General features: G+C 57.3%; 1 protein-coding gene across 11 annotated transcripts in view; it reads left to right on the forward strand.

Annotated features, from left to right (window-relative positions):
* DYSF (dysferlin) overlaps window positions 1-14,932 on the forward strand; it is a 95,259-nt gene that overhangs the window by 37,044 nt on the left and 43,283 nt on the right. For 5 of the 11 annotated variants that reach the window (XM_066997028.1, XM_066997029.1, XM_066997021.1 and 2 more), the window contains 7 exons: window positions 337-363; window positions 1,192-1,233; window positions 4,214-4,315; window positions 4,888-5,049; window positions 5,218-5,383; window positions 5,706-5,779; window positions 11,954-12,016. In XM_066997028.1, coding sequence (XP_066853129.1) covers window positions 337-363; window positions 1,192-1,233; window positions 4,214-4,315; window positions 4,888-5,049; window positions 5,218-5,383; window positions 5,706-5,779; window positions 11,954-12,016 — 636 coding nt within the window. The remainder of the gene's footprint in view (window positions 1-336; window positions 364-1,191; window positions 1,234-4,213; window positions 4,316-4,887; window positions 5,050-5,217; window positions 5,384-5,705; window positions 5,780-11,953; window positions 12,017-14,932) is intronic. The other 6 variants (XM_066997030.1, XM_066997032.1, XM_066997025.1 and 3 more) reach the window with 2 other exon arrangements.

Raw genomic sequence — 14,932 nt, forward strand, 5'->3', positions numbered from 1 at the left:
GGAGTGAGCGAGACAGCTCGCTTTTGACCTCCAAGACAGAGCGAGCGTATCCCATTCTGGATATATGGAAGGATGTATTCCTGCCCTGAGAAAATGTCAGCATTTCCATTGCGAAGGGCTGTGCTTCCCAGCACGCTTCCTACCCAGAAGCCCAGCGAAGGCATTAACTGATGTTTCGGATGTTTTAAGTCATCTCCACTGATTTCTTCTCAAACTGAGCCAGGGGAGGCAGAGGCTTGGACAGCATCCTTTTCCCATTTGGTTATCTAAAAAGCCCTAGGATGGCTTATGGTTGGGAGTTGCTCTAACTCTACTTTCCTTCTCTTCTCCAAACAGAATGAGCTCTCCTCCAGTCTGGATGAGGTGAGTCTGTAAGATTTTTTTGTCTCCACATCTTGGAAATTGTTAAAATCGTGTCTCCACGGGGCAGCCACTTCATTTCAGATGGGTCAAATCCATTGCATCAGGGTTTTAGAAACGAGTGGTCACCAGCAGGCCGGGGCAGATGGCTCTGCCCTTACCTCAGGAAGGGCTCCCGAGGCAGGGCACGTCGGGTGGTATTTAATTAACCTTTGTGGGATGTGTGTGCATGAGGTCTGCTGATGTTCAACCTGGCCAAACAAAGCATGTGAAAGCCGAAATGCTGTGCTGACCTCTCACTGGACCTCAGCTGGAATCCCCCCTGAAAAGTTTGCGACTTTTTGGGGAGGGATTCACCATGAATTGTGGCATGCGCTGGTGTGCTCCATGTGCTCTAAATTAAATACATACAATGCTGTACACCCTGCAGAGCCCGTCACTGGCTGAACTGAGCACTGCCAGGGTGGGCTGGCATCTTGGAAAGCCCAAGGCAGGGAGCTGAACGAGGGGCACCGCTGAGTGCTGTGGTGGCCCTCGGAGCCAGGTAACCCCAAAGTCTGGGAGACAAGTGATGAGGAACCTGGGGCATGGAAAGAGCTTGGCCACCCTCCATGAAGGATTGGACGGCATGAGCACATCTTTGCAAAATTAGTTTTTTCCACCCACAGTGGAAGTTTCGTTTCTTCCATCAGCCGTTCCTGGTGGTGCGGGAGGGCTCGTCTTCATGCTCCATGTGTGCTGAGATGGCCGAGCTCGTGTAAACATAACCATCTCTCTGCTCTTTCTCCTCCATTTCTTGCCACTGCCATTTCTGGACTGGGCACTCCACAGCTCTGCACCCCCGCCTTGTTCTACGAGGGGCTCCTCCAATGGGTACCTTTTATGCTCGGACACTTGGCTCCCCTCTGTTCCTCTGCCCCTGTCCAGAAAGCAAATTCAGACGCAGGCTGGCCTCACCCCCCTGCCCTGCAGGAGCCCCCTCCAAACCAGCTCCCTGAGGTTGCATCCCAAAGAGCAATGCCAGCCTGGAGGCTCCAGTGCCCGTGGCAGTAAATAAACCCCTGGGGGCAGCCAGGCTCCCACACGCCTCAGATTCGGGTTCATGTTGTGTCTGGATGGCCGGGCTGGCACCAGACTTCCTTCTCCTGCCTTTCTGTTTGGTGGAAGTGGGAGCAGCCCTTTTAGGACACATCCCCTCCACGCGCTGGGATTTAACTTCCCCTTGAATTGCATCACCCAGCTGCGTGCTCAAACAGGGAGAAGTTGCCAGTCATTGTTTCGGCTGGGCTGAGCTGCGTGGACTTTTGCTCACCTCTCTTCCACCGCTGTGTGAAAGGCAGGGTTGGGCAAGGTGGCCTCCGGAGCTCCCTTCCGCTCTGATTCCCCTGACTTGGCCCCACTCAAAAAAAAAAAAAAATACAGCTTCCAGCTGACCCCACGGGCCTTTGCATGGATGTCTTATCCTTCCTGCTGTGGCTGGGTTGAGAGCTGTGTCTGGGAATTGCTTGTTCCCCACTATGACCCTGAATCCTCCACGGTGCCTCCCTGTGTCCGCTCGTCCCAAGGACTCGCTGCCCCTTTCCATCCCAGCTGGTGAAACCTCTGGTGCTCGTTCATCCAGCGGAGATCTGGGAGAAGCACAGCCCTAGCCGAAGGCGTTGCAGTGCTGGGAGCCAGACGGGTGCTGTTGCTGTCAGAGCTGCTGGTGGACCCAGCAGGACAGGGGGCAAGCAGGAGCTCTTTCCCTAAGGCTTTCCCCTTTTCCCTTACGGATTTGCCAGAGGACAGAAAACTTGAAATAATCTTTAGTCCAACGGCTATAAGGAAACGCAACACATGGCGTTTGTGCCAGTGGAAATTTAGGAGCTCTCTTAGAGGAGATAAGTACTCCCTTTTGGGGAGCAGACATCACATTTTGAGCCTTCTTCAGGGCTTGGAGGTGGGCTGGCTTCCCCAGCCGTGTCTCCGGTGAGCAGCTTAAATGCAACTTAAGCACAATTAAAGATAGAAACAACCTTTTTTCACCAAACAAGGACAGACTGAGGCTTGTCCTGCTTCAGCCCCTGCTTAGGCACCTTGAAGTGCTGTAAGTGCAGTGCAAGACAAACGAATCTGGGGACAGCTCTTCAAGGGCCGTGCAGTCCATTCTGCTGCCCCAGGCCAGACCCAGTGCGCACACAGTTCAATTCAGCAGCCACCGGCAGCTGCCGCTGCAAAGTAGAGCTTAACATCTAGTACATCCAACGTGCCACTATGGAAAATCCCTTTGTAGTGTAGTCATCTGCACATGCACGTAAACCCCAACCAGTCCCATACTTGACATGCATACACCCACTTAATTTAATGCAATAATACTTTAGCCTGAAAAGAATGCCGGTCTCCTAAATTGGTTCCAACTGCCCTTGGTTGAAGGATGCATTTTTAGAGGTTTTGCTTTCATTCCTGCCTTCTCAGTGAGTCTGAACTCAAAGATCCAGGTCAAGAAGAACCCAAACCCTGGAAGGGCTCTGAGCCCATCCTCCGTCAGCAGCCAGGGAAGTCTGGCTCCCTCCTCCCTGCCCTGTGAAGGCAAATTTTGAGTCCCTCGCCCGCTGTCCAGACTTGGGCTCACGGTGGAGGAATCCTCCTTCTGTCTGCACCTGAGCCCTGTCCTGGGGCCGGCATCGTTCTCTTATGGGATCAGTGTTAAAATAGTACCTTAAATCTTATCACAAAAATCCCCACAAAAACATACTTTTTAGTGCTGAATTGCGATTACTCCTGCCATTAGTATCCTGGGAGTACTTTATATCCAGTCATTTTCAGTATTAAATCAGAAGTGCCCTATTGTAGGGACAGCTGGTGGGCAACAAGTGGGTGTTCCACTGGATCCTTGCATTTACCAAAGCAGATGGACTGTTAGGGATTCTTAGGGTTAGTAATTAATTAATTTAGTACCAGCCATATAGCTCTTTAAACTGTGCTTTTTGTGAGTTGGTGGTATTCCTTTATTATTATATAAAACAAAATAACACATTTTCTTAAATTCCCTAGAATCCAACAGCACCAGTTGGATCAGGGCCTCACTGTGTTAGGATAAAAGTCAGCCCTAGCTGAGGAAAGCTTGCACTTACCTCAAGAGAAGATACAAGGTGGGAACACAGATGCAGAAGAATAACGTAAATTTATACATCACACACAACACAGCAATAAAAATCCGATGCTTTCAGGCAATGGGTATCCCAGGCCTTGAATTAACAAGAGGTGGCAGAGGTGTTTTACCTTGAATGGTAACCTCTGATGGTTGGACTTCGTGGTCGTGAAGGTTTTTCCGAATCTAGACGATCTCTGATTGTATCGTGTGCCCCTTCCCGCGGCTGGGGGCGATGCCAGCCTGCGTCCCATCGTGCTGCCCCACCTCTGCCCGCCGGACCGTGGGCGCTGGCCGCAGCATCTCGCTGCCCAGCGCACGGAGCTAACGCCACTAATTCTCCCCCTGCTGCTGCTTCATCCGCTCTCTTCATCCCTCCCCATAACTACCTCACTGCGGCCCTGGTCTGGGATAGATGTGGTTTCATCTCCTCCTCCCCCAAAGGGGACTGTGCCTCGGCGTGGGGCAGGAGATGCCTCCCAGTTCCCTCGGGAAGGCTCGGGCGTCGCTCTGAGCAAGAGGTGCTTGGTCTTCCCCGGGGTCAGATTAAAGGGAGAGAAATAGTTTGCAAGTATGTCCATTTCCCCCCGTCCGGGTGTCACGGACAGCGGGGAGGAGACGGCTTTAGCGGAGAGGAGGCTCTGGGGGACGTAGCGTAGGGAGGCGATGGGGCTGGTGGCCAGTCGTGTCCCCCCCTGATGCTATCACCCTTCCACCCCGCAGTCCGCAGACTCCGACCTGCCGTACCCGCCGCCCCAGCGGGAGCCCAACATCTACATGGTGCCCCAGGGGATCAAGCCGGTCCTGCAGCGCACGGCCATCGAGGTGAGTGGCCATCGAGGTGAGTGGCGGGGAGCGCACGGGGGTGAGACCCAGAAATGGGAGCCGAGCAGACTTGGTGGGCACAGGGTCCAGCCAGCGCTGGGAGCTGGTTCTGCCCAGCAGCCGTCAGCCACAAGTCTCCTCAAGCCATGATCCTGGCTCTGGGTTTGCTCTGCATGGAAAAAAACCACAATTTCCTCCACTCCTGCTGCACGTACTTGCCTCAGTGGGCCAACGGGTTTCCATTTTGTCCTCCGGTCCCATCACCGGGCCGGCACCAGGTCCGACTTCCCACCGGGGAAGCTGAACCTCACCAAGCCCTGGCCCAGGCCCACACTTGCTCTTTAGGCCGTTATCAGATGAGCAACGTGGACACAGGGCATGCTGTGCCCAGAGGGATGAATGCTCGCTGCATGGCCTGCCTTCTCCTCGCAGCACCTGGCCCACGTGGGGGATTTGGCTCTCCCTCGCGGCGGGCCAACCTTTGGGTTTGCCTCCCTTGCTGAGACGCTCGGGGCAGACCCAGAGGGAGCAGTTTGGCTCAGTCTTTTCTGCCCGTCCCCCTCACCCTGCAGATCCTGGCCTGGGGGCTGAGGAACCTCAAGAGCTACCAGCTGGCCAGCGTCACCTCGCCCAGCCTGCTGGTGGAGTGCGGCGGGCAGCTCGTGCAGTCCTGCGTCATCAAGAACGTCAAGAAGAACCCCAACTTCGACGTCTGCGTGCTCTTCATGGAGGTGGTGAGGACCTCGGCCCCACGCGGCCGGCACGGGGAAGGGACCTCCGGGGGCCTACAAAACAACCCTGGGCCGGAGCTGATTCTGCGCTGCTCAGCCTCGCTTCCCTTCAGGCAGGTGCGGGGTGGGCGCTCTGTGTATTTACGTGTGCCCCCCCCTCTCTGCCCGCAGCGTTTGCCCAGCGAGAGCCTGTACAGCCCCCCCATCATCATCAAAATCATCGACAACAGGCCGTTCGGCCGCAGGCCCGTGGTGGGGCAGTGCACCGTCCGCTCGCTGGAGGACTTCTACTGCGACCCCTACCACGAGGAGGCCGACGGGCCCCAGGAGCACGCAGGTACCCGTGGCACCGAGCCCACCGCTGGCTGCCCCCCTCGCCCTCCCCCAGGAGGAGCTGTGGGTGGCTGTGTGCATGGCTTGTCGCTCAGCACAGCTGTAGGTCTGATGTAAAAGGCCCGGGAGGTGCCGAGGAGGAGTTTGGCTCTGGGGTCTGTTGGTGGGCTGTGTCGTGGCCAAGCCCCGTGAACGTGAGCTTTGGGTGGTGCGAGGGCCCTGGGCATGGCTGAAGCTGCTCCTGGAGCTTGATCTGGGGGTGGTTTGGTTGTGGGGTCCGTAACAGCTGGATGTCCTGCTCATGCCTGTGCTTGCTCCGATTGCAGATGATGTGAGCCTCACGCCCAGGGACGACGTCCTCATTGACATCGATGACAAAGAGCCCCTTCTTCCTACCCAGGTATGGAAAAAGTTGCTACGGGTTCTTAGTTTGCAAGTATTTCGATGTGGGGGAACTTGTCTGGGTGCAGGGCTGGGCAGATTGGTGCAAATGTGGGGTCATGTTTGGTCATAGCCTTCTTTTTGCATTTCCACCTGTTTTCACCTCCCTTTTCCCCCGTGCTACAACAAACAGCCACAAACTCATCCTTTTCCCATGTGTTTGATAAGAGGCGTCAGATTGATTTTCTGGGACAGCAGAACTGTGTCTGTGAGAGGCTCGTCCCTTTGGCGTCCCTTCCTCGACTGCGTGGTTTGGTTGAGGCTGGGAAAGGTTGGCACTCATCCCCGCAGTGCTCTGCTCTGCGGGATGCTGGAAATGGCCGTCAGTGCCCCAGGGAGCTGGCGGTCCTGCAGGGGCTTACACCGGCACTGGACTGGGTGACGTGGTGCAGGCAGGTGGGGCGGTTTGCCCAGGGTCCCACCGGCGGGCTGTGACTCTGTCCGTACCACGAGCACAGGGCCAGGTCGCCTTGCCCCAGTGTTGCTCGTTGTTTGCAGCTCCGGTTCCTCGGCAGAGGGCCGTGGCAGGGACTGGGGCTGCTGGCTGTCCCCTGGTGGCAACTGCGCGTGCTTTAGCCGAGTTGATGAAGGAGGAATGTGTTGCTGCTGTTGCAGAAGGAAAACTTGGGCGTGCCGTGAGTCCGGGGGCTGCAGGACACGCGCCTCCCTCTGCATGCAGCTGTGCCCTGCAGGCGGGCAGTGCCCCTGGGGCTGCTATTGCTCCTTCCTGAAGCGTGGCTGGCAATGTCTGGCCACACTGGTGGCACCGGCCGTGCTGGTGTTTCGCATTCCTGTAGGTGGGCAGCCAGCAGCTGCACCCTCTTTGAGGCAGAGACGTGTCAGTGCCAGTGCGTGCCTTGATGCACCGGGCTGTAGGCAAGCCGGGTTACTCAGAACAGCCAACAGCATTGCCAGAGGCGTTTGGTGGAGCTTCTCACCATCTCCTATTCCCTTTGGTGTATTTAGCGTGTTCTGGCATTTCACCCCCCCCCTTTTTTTTAAGGGCTGTGGGTGCTGCAAGGTACCCTGGGCTAGAGAAGCCTGATGGGGAGCTGGAGCTGCGCCTCCCTCCTCGCTGCATCCCTCCTGCCGGGCCATGCGTGCCGGCTGCGTGCCGTGCCAGCCCTCCCCGTGGCACAGCAGCACGCAGCACGTGCCGCAGCCTCTGCCCGCTTCACCTTGGGCTAAGGAACACGAAGACTTTGGTGGCCGGTGCTTGGCAAAAGCTGGGTGTGGGACCGGAGCCTGCTGCGGGCTGGCTGCAGCTGGCCCTCCTCTTCCTCACCTAGCCCAGGCTCCTCTGGGGGTGCCTCAGGAGCCGGTGGGGACCCGACAGAGCAGTCCAGGAACCCTGGCCCGAGCGCACAAGTGTCACTGAAAGGGAAAAGCAGCTCGAGAGAGAAAATAGAGCTGACGGCCTGATTGGCTTTCCGTGTCCTTGCCATTTGTGGCTTTGTCTTAACTGTTTACAACTGTGCTTCATCTTGTATCAGGAAAGTAACTGGAGCATGTCTGTAAAAATCACAGCGAAACAGGGCTTGGAACGGGAACCTGTGCTGCTACAAATAAAAAAACAACACCTTTTCTAGCCCAGTGCAGCAAGCACTTGACAGAAGAGTGAGGGCACCACCGAATAGCACCGCAGGAGGGCTGGGACGTGGCTCATGACTTTACCCCTGGTTTGCTGGGTGATGCCGGGCAAGCGATGCCGCTTTGCGGCACGAGGAGGTGATGTGGTCAGGGCACTGGTGGCATTGGCAGGTTTCAGGAGGCTGCTGGCCCTCAGCCGTGCCCCGGGCTGGTGGCAGCAGGGGGAGGTTGGTGGCGTTTGTGGCACAGGACCTGGTGCTGCAGACGGAGTGCTGACGGTCGGTGTTGTAGCTGCAGCTCTGGAGAGCTGTGGCGACATCGCTTCTGATTTTTTAATAGAGAAATCTACCCAGCTTTTTTTTTTTTTTGGATGGATTATTTTTTTCTGGCGTGTTCTGAAATCTATAGCTAACCTTTTTTTTTTTTTTTTCTCTCCTCTGAGAGAGCCGGGGCTGCTCAGCCTGCAAAGACACCTGCAAAGTCCCAAAAGAGAAATGCGATTCCCTCTGGGAACCTCTGTTTTTGCCCCAAAGATCCTTTACGGGCTTGGGTGGGCGCAGCAGGGGCTGCAGTGGGTGCTCACCCCCCTGCATCCAGCTGGGGACCCCCATGCCAGGTCTCTCTCTTGGCCAATTTGTGCAGCACGTTGGTGCTCATTGGACAGGGGGCTCCCGTCTTGCACCATCCCCTCCTCTGCTGGTGCCTGGGCGTCACAGGGCAGCACCCTAGGGTGCCCCCACCCATGGCACAGCGCCGGGGGTTCCCCTGCTCTGCCGTGCCCACCAGCGCCCAGAATGCCCTGATCAGGACACGTGGGTTTTTAACGAAAAGGCATCTCTTTCTCGATGATTTCACGGATTTTTCTTTTCTTTGGACGCTTTCCTCGCTTTATTTTCTAGGGGGGAAAAATCAAGAGTGGTTTTCGTGTTAATTTTGCTGCAGTTCATTTTCTTACAGTCTCCCCCCTGAGACCCATTCACTGTTTTCCTGTTTTCCCCAAGTTTTGTTGCACCTGGAGGCGAGGGCAAGGAAGAAAGAGAAATGCAGGGCTCACACTCTTCAATTTGCACTCCAAAAATGGCACAATTTCAAATTCCGTTTGGCTTCCATGGCTTTTATTGCAGTTAGCTTGGATAAGAAAAATGAAAAAAGACATCCTTTATTTTTTTTTTCCTGTCTTTTGACCAACGTTAACCGTGAAAGTGCTCGTTGGTGGCACGGGGCATGCGAGCCAGCAGCCGAGGGTGCTGTGCAGACAGCGAAGGATCAGAGCTGTGGATGTGAGGCTCAGCCTTTTGCCAGCTGCCCTTGCTGGGGGAGCAACCAGAGACATGGCCCTGGCGGCGCAGATCTCTCCCCACTGCTGCTGGTGCGAGTTTTCCGTGATCCCTGCACCTCATCCCCTTTGCACCTGCACTTGGGGAGCCGGAGGAGGAACCACCATCCCGCCAGTCCTGTTCCGGGTGCTGCCTTCACTCGGGGCAGGACGGGGGGCTCCCCCCATGCCGGCTGCGATGGAAGGAAAGCAGCAGCTGCAGATCCCCCCCCCCAGCTCCCACCCTTTCCAAAGCTTTGCTCTGGATGCTTTCCCAGATGCGTGGTGCTCCTGCAGAGGCTGTGGGCACCATCTGGTTGCATGCCAGACCCAGGTCCCTCCATTTCTCTTTTGAATTATACCCTGTCACCCACCCCCGCTGGGAAATTCATGTGTTTTCTATCCATAATCATGGGAAAACACTCTTTCCCTAGCTCTGATGTTTTTCCCCGAGACACTTAGGGTGCTGCTTGTCCTGGAGGAGACCCACACACCATGGCTTTGTTGTACATGGATCGAGATTTCATCCTCAGCATAGCTGGGTCTCTGTCCGCTACTCGCCTGGGAAATTAGGGGTGCCGCTGTGTCTGCAGCAGGGTGGGAGCCAGCGCAGGGTCCCGGTGTGCTCCCGGTGACTGAGTGCTGGAGCCGGGGGTGACCCGTGTCGGGTCTGCTGGGAGGAAGGGAGGTTTCCTACCTGGGTGACCCCGGGCACCCTCTGCTGCTTGCCGTGTGCTCCCGGGGCGGCTTTTGGCTGGGCTGCGCGGGAGTGAATCTGTCCGTAGGAGAACGCAGCCCGCCTCCGCGTCCCGGCATCCAGGCCTCTTCACTGCGGGTCTCCCCGTTTGCTCGTTGCTCCCACAGTTAGCAAAGACAGCCAGGGCGATTCTGGGCGGTGGGGGCAGGGGATGGAGGTGAAGGACCCTCTGGCCTCCAAGCACCCCGTGAGCAGGAGGGGGGCTGTGGTGGCCGAGCCCAGGTCCCTCAGCCGGGGCTTGCGGAGCGAAGCGAGGCGAGCTCTTGCTCGTCTTTGACTCCCCTTTAACCAAAATAAATGACAGCACCGCGTTATACCATTATTATCGACTTTTTTAATTTCCAGCAAAGGTCAGAAAAATGTGTCCCTAGCAGCGTCCCCAGACCTGGAGGCAGGGCCCTCGTCCCCCAGCACAGCGGCGAGCAGCAGCAGCGGCGCCTCGCTCCCCGGCCTGCCCTCGCAGAGCCAGCAGCACCAGACCCTGCTGCTCCTTTCTGTTAGCAGAGGCGGAGATTGCCGTTGTCGTTCCAGCTGTGTGGGCTCAGGCAGGCGTTATGCTGGGGCCCCGTGCGGCTCCGCAATAGGTGCCTGTGCCCTGGGGCGCTTCTGGGCCCACCGAAAGCACCTGAGCCTCGGCCCAGCCCCGGGGCAGGTCGGGGCGGAGGCAGGCAGAGGGAGATGGCAACGCCAAGACGCTCATTTTCAGCATTTTCAAAGCGCAAGGCTTTGGCATTTCTTCACTGAAACAAACATTTCAGAAACAAAACGCCCTGCCGTGAACCGAATCGCTCCGGTTGACCCCAGATGGATTCTCCTCTGTTTGTTTGTTTGTCTTTCAATTCTGCCCTTTGTTTGCAAGCAGGGGAGGAGGCGGCTTGTTCCTGGAAAGCCAAAGCAGAATTCCCACCATCTCCCTCCCCTAACCTCCAAATCCTGGCCCTGGCTGCCATCCCTCCCGTGCCCACCCCTGCCGCTGTCGGAGGTTGGGCGACCCACGCGCTGGTGGTCCGGCACCCGCGGCCACCGGCCGCCCCCGGGGATTTCTTCTCCTGGGGACGGTTCCCGGTGGCCAGCCCCTGCCCCTGCCTGCAGTCCTCGCAGCGCCGTGACCTTGGCCGTGGCAGCCGGGGCTGTTCCTGCCCGCGCATGTGTGCATGGGTGTGCTGCGTGTGGCTCCAGGGCCTCTCCCCGTCCCTGCCAAGCCTGGCCTCGGTCCCTCCCCTGATGGATGACGGGAACAAAGGATCGCTTTGTTGTCCTCATCTGAAAGAGAGCAAACAAACAGACACGAAACCCCTCCGCGCCGGGGCTGCCGAGCGCGTTGCCCACCTCGTCCAAGCAGGATGGGAAGTTCAGCCCGAGGTCTGTTTGAAACGCGGCTGTGCACACGTGAGCTGGGAGGAACATCGTGGCTACCGAACGCAAAGGAAAGAAGCTCCCAGGACTCACAGAAAGGCAGTTTTTCTGCGACAGAGTCTCCCAGGCTCTGCCTTTCGGGTTTGCCCCTCTGCAGGGTGCACGCGCAGTTCGGTTGTGCGAGCACTGAGCGTGCACACGTGGCTGGGGCTCCCGGCGTGCCCCAGCCCCTCTGCCTGCCCGCAGCCCCCCCTTGTCCTCCCTGCTCTTCTCCTGGCTCCCGAACCCTGAGGCCCACCTGCAGAGCTTCTTTCTTCTCCTTGGTAAGAGTCACGGAGCTGCCGTCTCCTGCACCAGCCTCTGACGGGCTCCCATTTTAATGGGAAATGAGCCCAGAGAAATCTTGCCCCCGTGGAGCAGCTGTAAGTTCAGCGTCTTCTGCTTGACCTGAGCTCTGCTGACATCCGTTTCGGTGGGAAGGCGCCTCCTGGCAGCACGTGCCGTAACCCTCCGGGTGCCAGGGTCGAGAGCAGCACCCGACTCCTGCGCTGCCTCCGGCGGCCTCGGGTGCTCTGAAGACTGGGCTGCAGCCAGGGCTTGGGGCTCTCAAAATGACCCTGAAGGAAATGTGGTGTTCAGCTGCAGGATGAGCCGCACCTGTGCTGGGTGTTTTGTTTGTACCAAGACCTTGGTCCTGAGCTCCCCCAGCCCTGCTGCCTTACAGACACCCGGGGCAGATCCCTCCCGGCTCCAGGTGACGCCGGCCCTCGGTGTCCTTGTCCCGAGACACACGGACAGCTTAGCTTTCCCTGGTGGCTTTTCCGTCCTGTGTTTTTTTTGCTGCAGTTTCCAGCCAAAGACTAGGATAACCCCCTGCTTGCAGGCACCCCGTGTGTTCCCTGCACCCACCCAAACCCTGTCCCACCTGACGAACGTTAAGGAGCGCTGTAACCCAGACCCCGCTCTCCTGCTGGGGGTGCTTGGGCCGGGGAGGGGGAGGGAAGGTGGAACATTTTGGGTTCATTCCTTTGATTTCTCCTAAAATGTGCTTTTGCTGATGTATGTTGAACGTTGTTTCTCTAACCCCGTTGATAACCAACCATTTTAATTTGTAGCTTGCGGAGGGTTTGACCGGCTCAGCACTAATTAACATGCCAGCTTCTCGGTCCGAACCTCATGTAGGTATTGCTTCGTTTCTAACTTTCTTGCTCGATTAATTGTTTTAATGAATGGTACACGTACATATATATGTATATATGTAAAGATCTGCCAGCAGGGACGTTTCAGTGAAGGATCCCAGAAGCAGGGCAGCTTCCCCTGCTTTGTCACCTCGAGGCAAGGAGGCTGGGTTGGGTGGCGAGGCTGGGGACGCTGCCTCCCGCTCACCCTCATGGGGCCGGCAGGATCCCATGCGAGGTCGGGGGTCTTCTCCACGGCCTCTGCAGGGCCTGGCAGCTCGGTGCAGGCGGGGAGAGCTGGTGCCTGTCCTGGGTGGCTGCTGTGGCACGGCTGGGGACTTGGTGGGACCTCCGGGACCGCGGCAAGTCCTAGAGCAGTGTGAGCTGTCCTTAGGAGGCACTGCCTCCCCCCAGGAGGAGGGTTTCACTGCAGGAAGGTTTCAGCTCATCGGTAGGGTCAGTTGGTAGCACAGTCTTGGTCTGGCAGGTGTGCAGGATGGTGCCCTCAAAGCGTGGGGCTGGGGCGAGCAGGGATGGGTTCCTCTTTGCACAGCATCTCCTGCTCCTTTCGTGTGCGATTCCTGAGAAAACCAGGCTTTGGGGATGTGAGAAGGGCAGCGAGGCTGCTCTGCTTTCTTAGGGCTGACAGTGCGGGGGAGCAATTCCTCTCCAAGTCCCGAATTCAGCCCCAGCAGGGCTGTTGCCCTGGGGCTCTTCACCCCTCTCAGATCACCCTTGATACCTGCCCACGAGTTTCAGGACAGAGGCTGCTCCTGCCAAAAGCCCTGCGTGCTCCTCCTGCGTGTTCCAGGCCAGCGTTAATCGTGTTGCTTTCCCTGTCCTTGCTGGAATAAAGAGGGACTCCTTCCCACTCACCCAACCCGGAGCAGTGCCGTGGGGGCACAAAGTGCCCGTGAAGGAGGTCAGCCTGGGGGCGATACTCATACCGTGGCACTGGTAGGAGCAGGCAGCCCTTGTGTCCCGGCCACGTGGGGTGGAAGGAAAGCTGAAAAGAGCAAAATCCAAGCTAGGAGAGCACCTGGGGTAAGAGACAGGTTGCAGCTTCTCACAACAGCTATACCTTTTGCATGCAGAAGCCCCCCAGAGGCAGCTTGGTAGGTCTGGCACAGGGTCGGAGGCACGTTTACCTCCGGGCTGGCTCTCCGTACGGTACGGATGGGTGCTTGGTTGGCCCCACGTGCGCCTCTCCTGCGCCCCGGTCGCTCTGTGCACCCTCCAAACGCTGCTCACCGCAGCGGCTCCCTTTGTGGTGCAGAGGGCAGCCGGGTGGCGGTGCTGGATGCCGAGCCTGGAAACAAAAGGTCCATAAATAGCCTCCCCCCCCCCGTTCATCAGCATTTTTAATTTACACAAATATGTTTTTATTTTACTTCAAATAAAAATTTGAAGGGGAAAAAAAAAAAAGCTGCAAACCATTAATTTAAAATAAAAGCTACGGAATATTAGGCAGTAATAAGCCCATTCTCCTGGCCTGCACCAGGACCCTCCAAGGATGTGATTAAATGTAATAAACCTCATGTTGTAGGGAGCAGCTGACGTTCCCGGGGGAAGCCGCGCCACCGAGCCGCCCGCGCGCGCCTTCCTTCCTGGCTCCTTCTCCTTTACGGCCGGGGATCTTCGCACGAAAGCAGCATCTTCCGTGGCTGCGGAGTGAGGCATAGGGACTGCAGCTGCTTAAATGCTAGGAAAAAAAAAGCTTTTACAGCCAAAAATTGCAGCCTGGTGTGGAGCGTGCGAGGGAGCTGACCGCGAGCGTGAATGCCCTGGGGCAGGGGCGGCGTGGTGGGACCGCATGGACCTGCAGACCAGGCTGCCCAGCCCCTCGCTGCGCTCCTCAGGAGCTTTTCCCCTTCATCTCGAGCACGTTGCTCAGCTCCTCCCCAGCAGCCTGGCTGCAGGGTGCTGGGAAAACCTTGAAAAATCTGAGAAAACCTTGAAAAAACACGAGAAAACCTTGAAGCCCCCCCAGCCCCAGGCACAGCACTGATGTCAGCTCAGGGCTGCCAGAGCTGGAGCCTGCCCGAGTGCAAGCCCTGAGCCTGCACTTGTTTGTAACTGGGTTCATACCCCCCGATCTGATCCCTCTTCACGCTCCTCTGGTACAACTCTAGCCAGAATTGAAGCACGGAGCCACAAAATCAGAAAATGCTGGGGCTGGAAGGGGCCTTAAGGACCATCTAATTCCCAAAGAGACTCACGACTTCCTAAAACTTCTAAACAAGCCCCAAGGTGAGCTATTTTCCCCTCCCTGTAATTATCCACAAATTCCCCTTTTCTTGCCCTGTGAATCCCCTGTTCGAGTTGTCAGAGCATCCCAAAACTGGACCAGTGCAGTTCCTACCTTGGATCCTGTCCCGGGTGTCCCCGCAGCTCTGCGAGGATGGAGGTGCCACCTCCCTCCCTGCCTCTGCCCCCCAGAGCTGGCCCGACAGTGCTGGGGGTGAGACCCTGGCGTGGTGGGGTTGGGAAAGCACAGGGGGCTATAGGGTGGGGGCAGCAGCCCCAGAAGCCCAGGAGCTGTGATATGCGCTGGGCTTGGCAGCCGAGCTGAGAGCAGGGCTCAGGCAGGCGTAGCAGAGGTGTCTGCACCAGAGCCGGTCGCCCTGGGACCCTGTTACAAACACAGGTGAGACGTAGGTGTCTGTGAAGCTCCCTCCTTTGGGTTGCTTTTGATATCTTGAGAGCAACGCCGAAAATGGAACTGTCTGGGGCGGTTTTCCACCCCTCTCCTTTTCTTTCAACGCTTTTCCAGAGCACAGCACGGTGCCACGGGCTACAGCCTGCCCCGGCAGTGCTGTCCCCAGGGAAGGGTGCTGAGGAGGCACTGCCAAGAGCCAGAGGAAAACACAGGGATACTTCTGAAGAACTGCTTTAAAATGTCGGCAGATACAGCTG

The sequence above is a fragment of the Anser cygnoides genome, chromosome 4, assembly GCF_040182565.1.
Source record: "Anser cygnoides isolate HZ-2024a breed goose chromosome 4, Taihu_goose_T2T_genome, whole genome shotgun sequence".
Taxonomy (NCBI): Eukaryota; Metazoa; Chordata; class Aves; order Anseriformes; family Anatidae; genus Anser; species Anser cygnoides.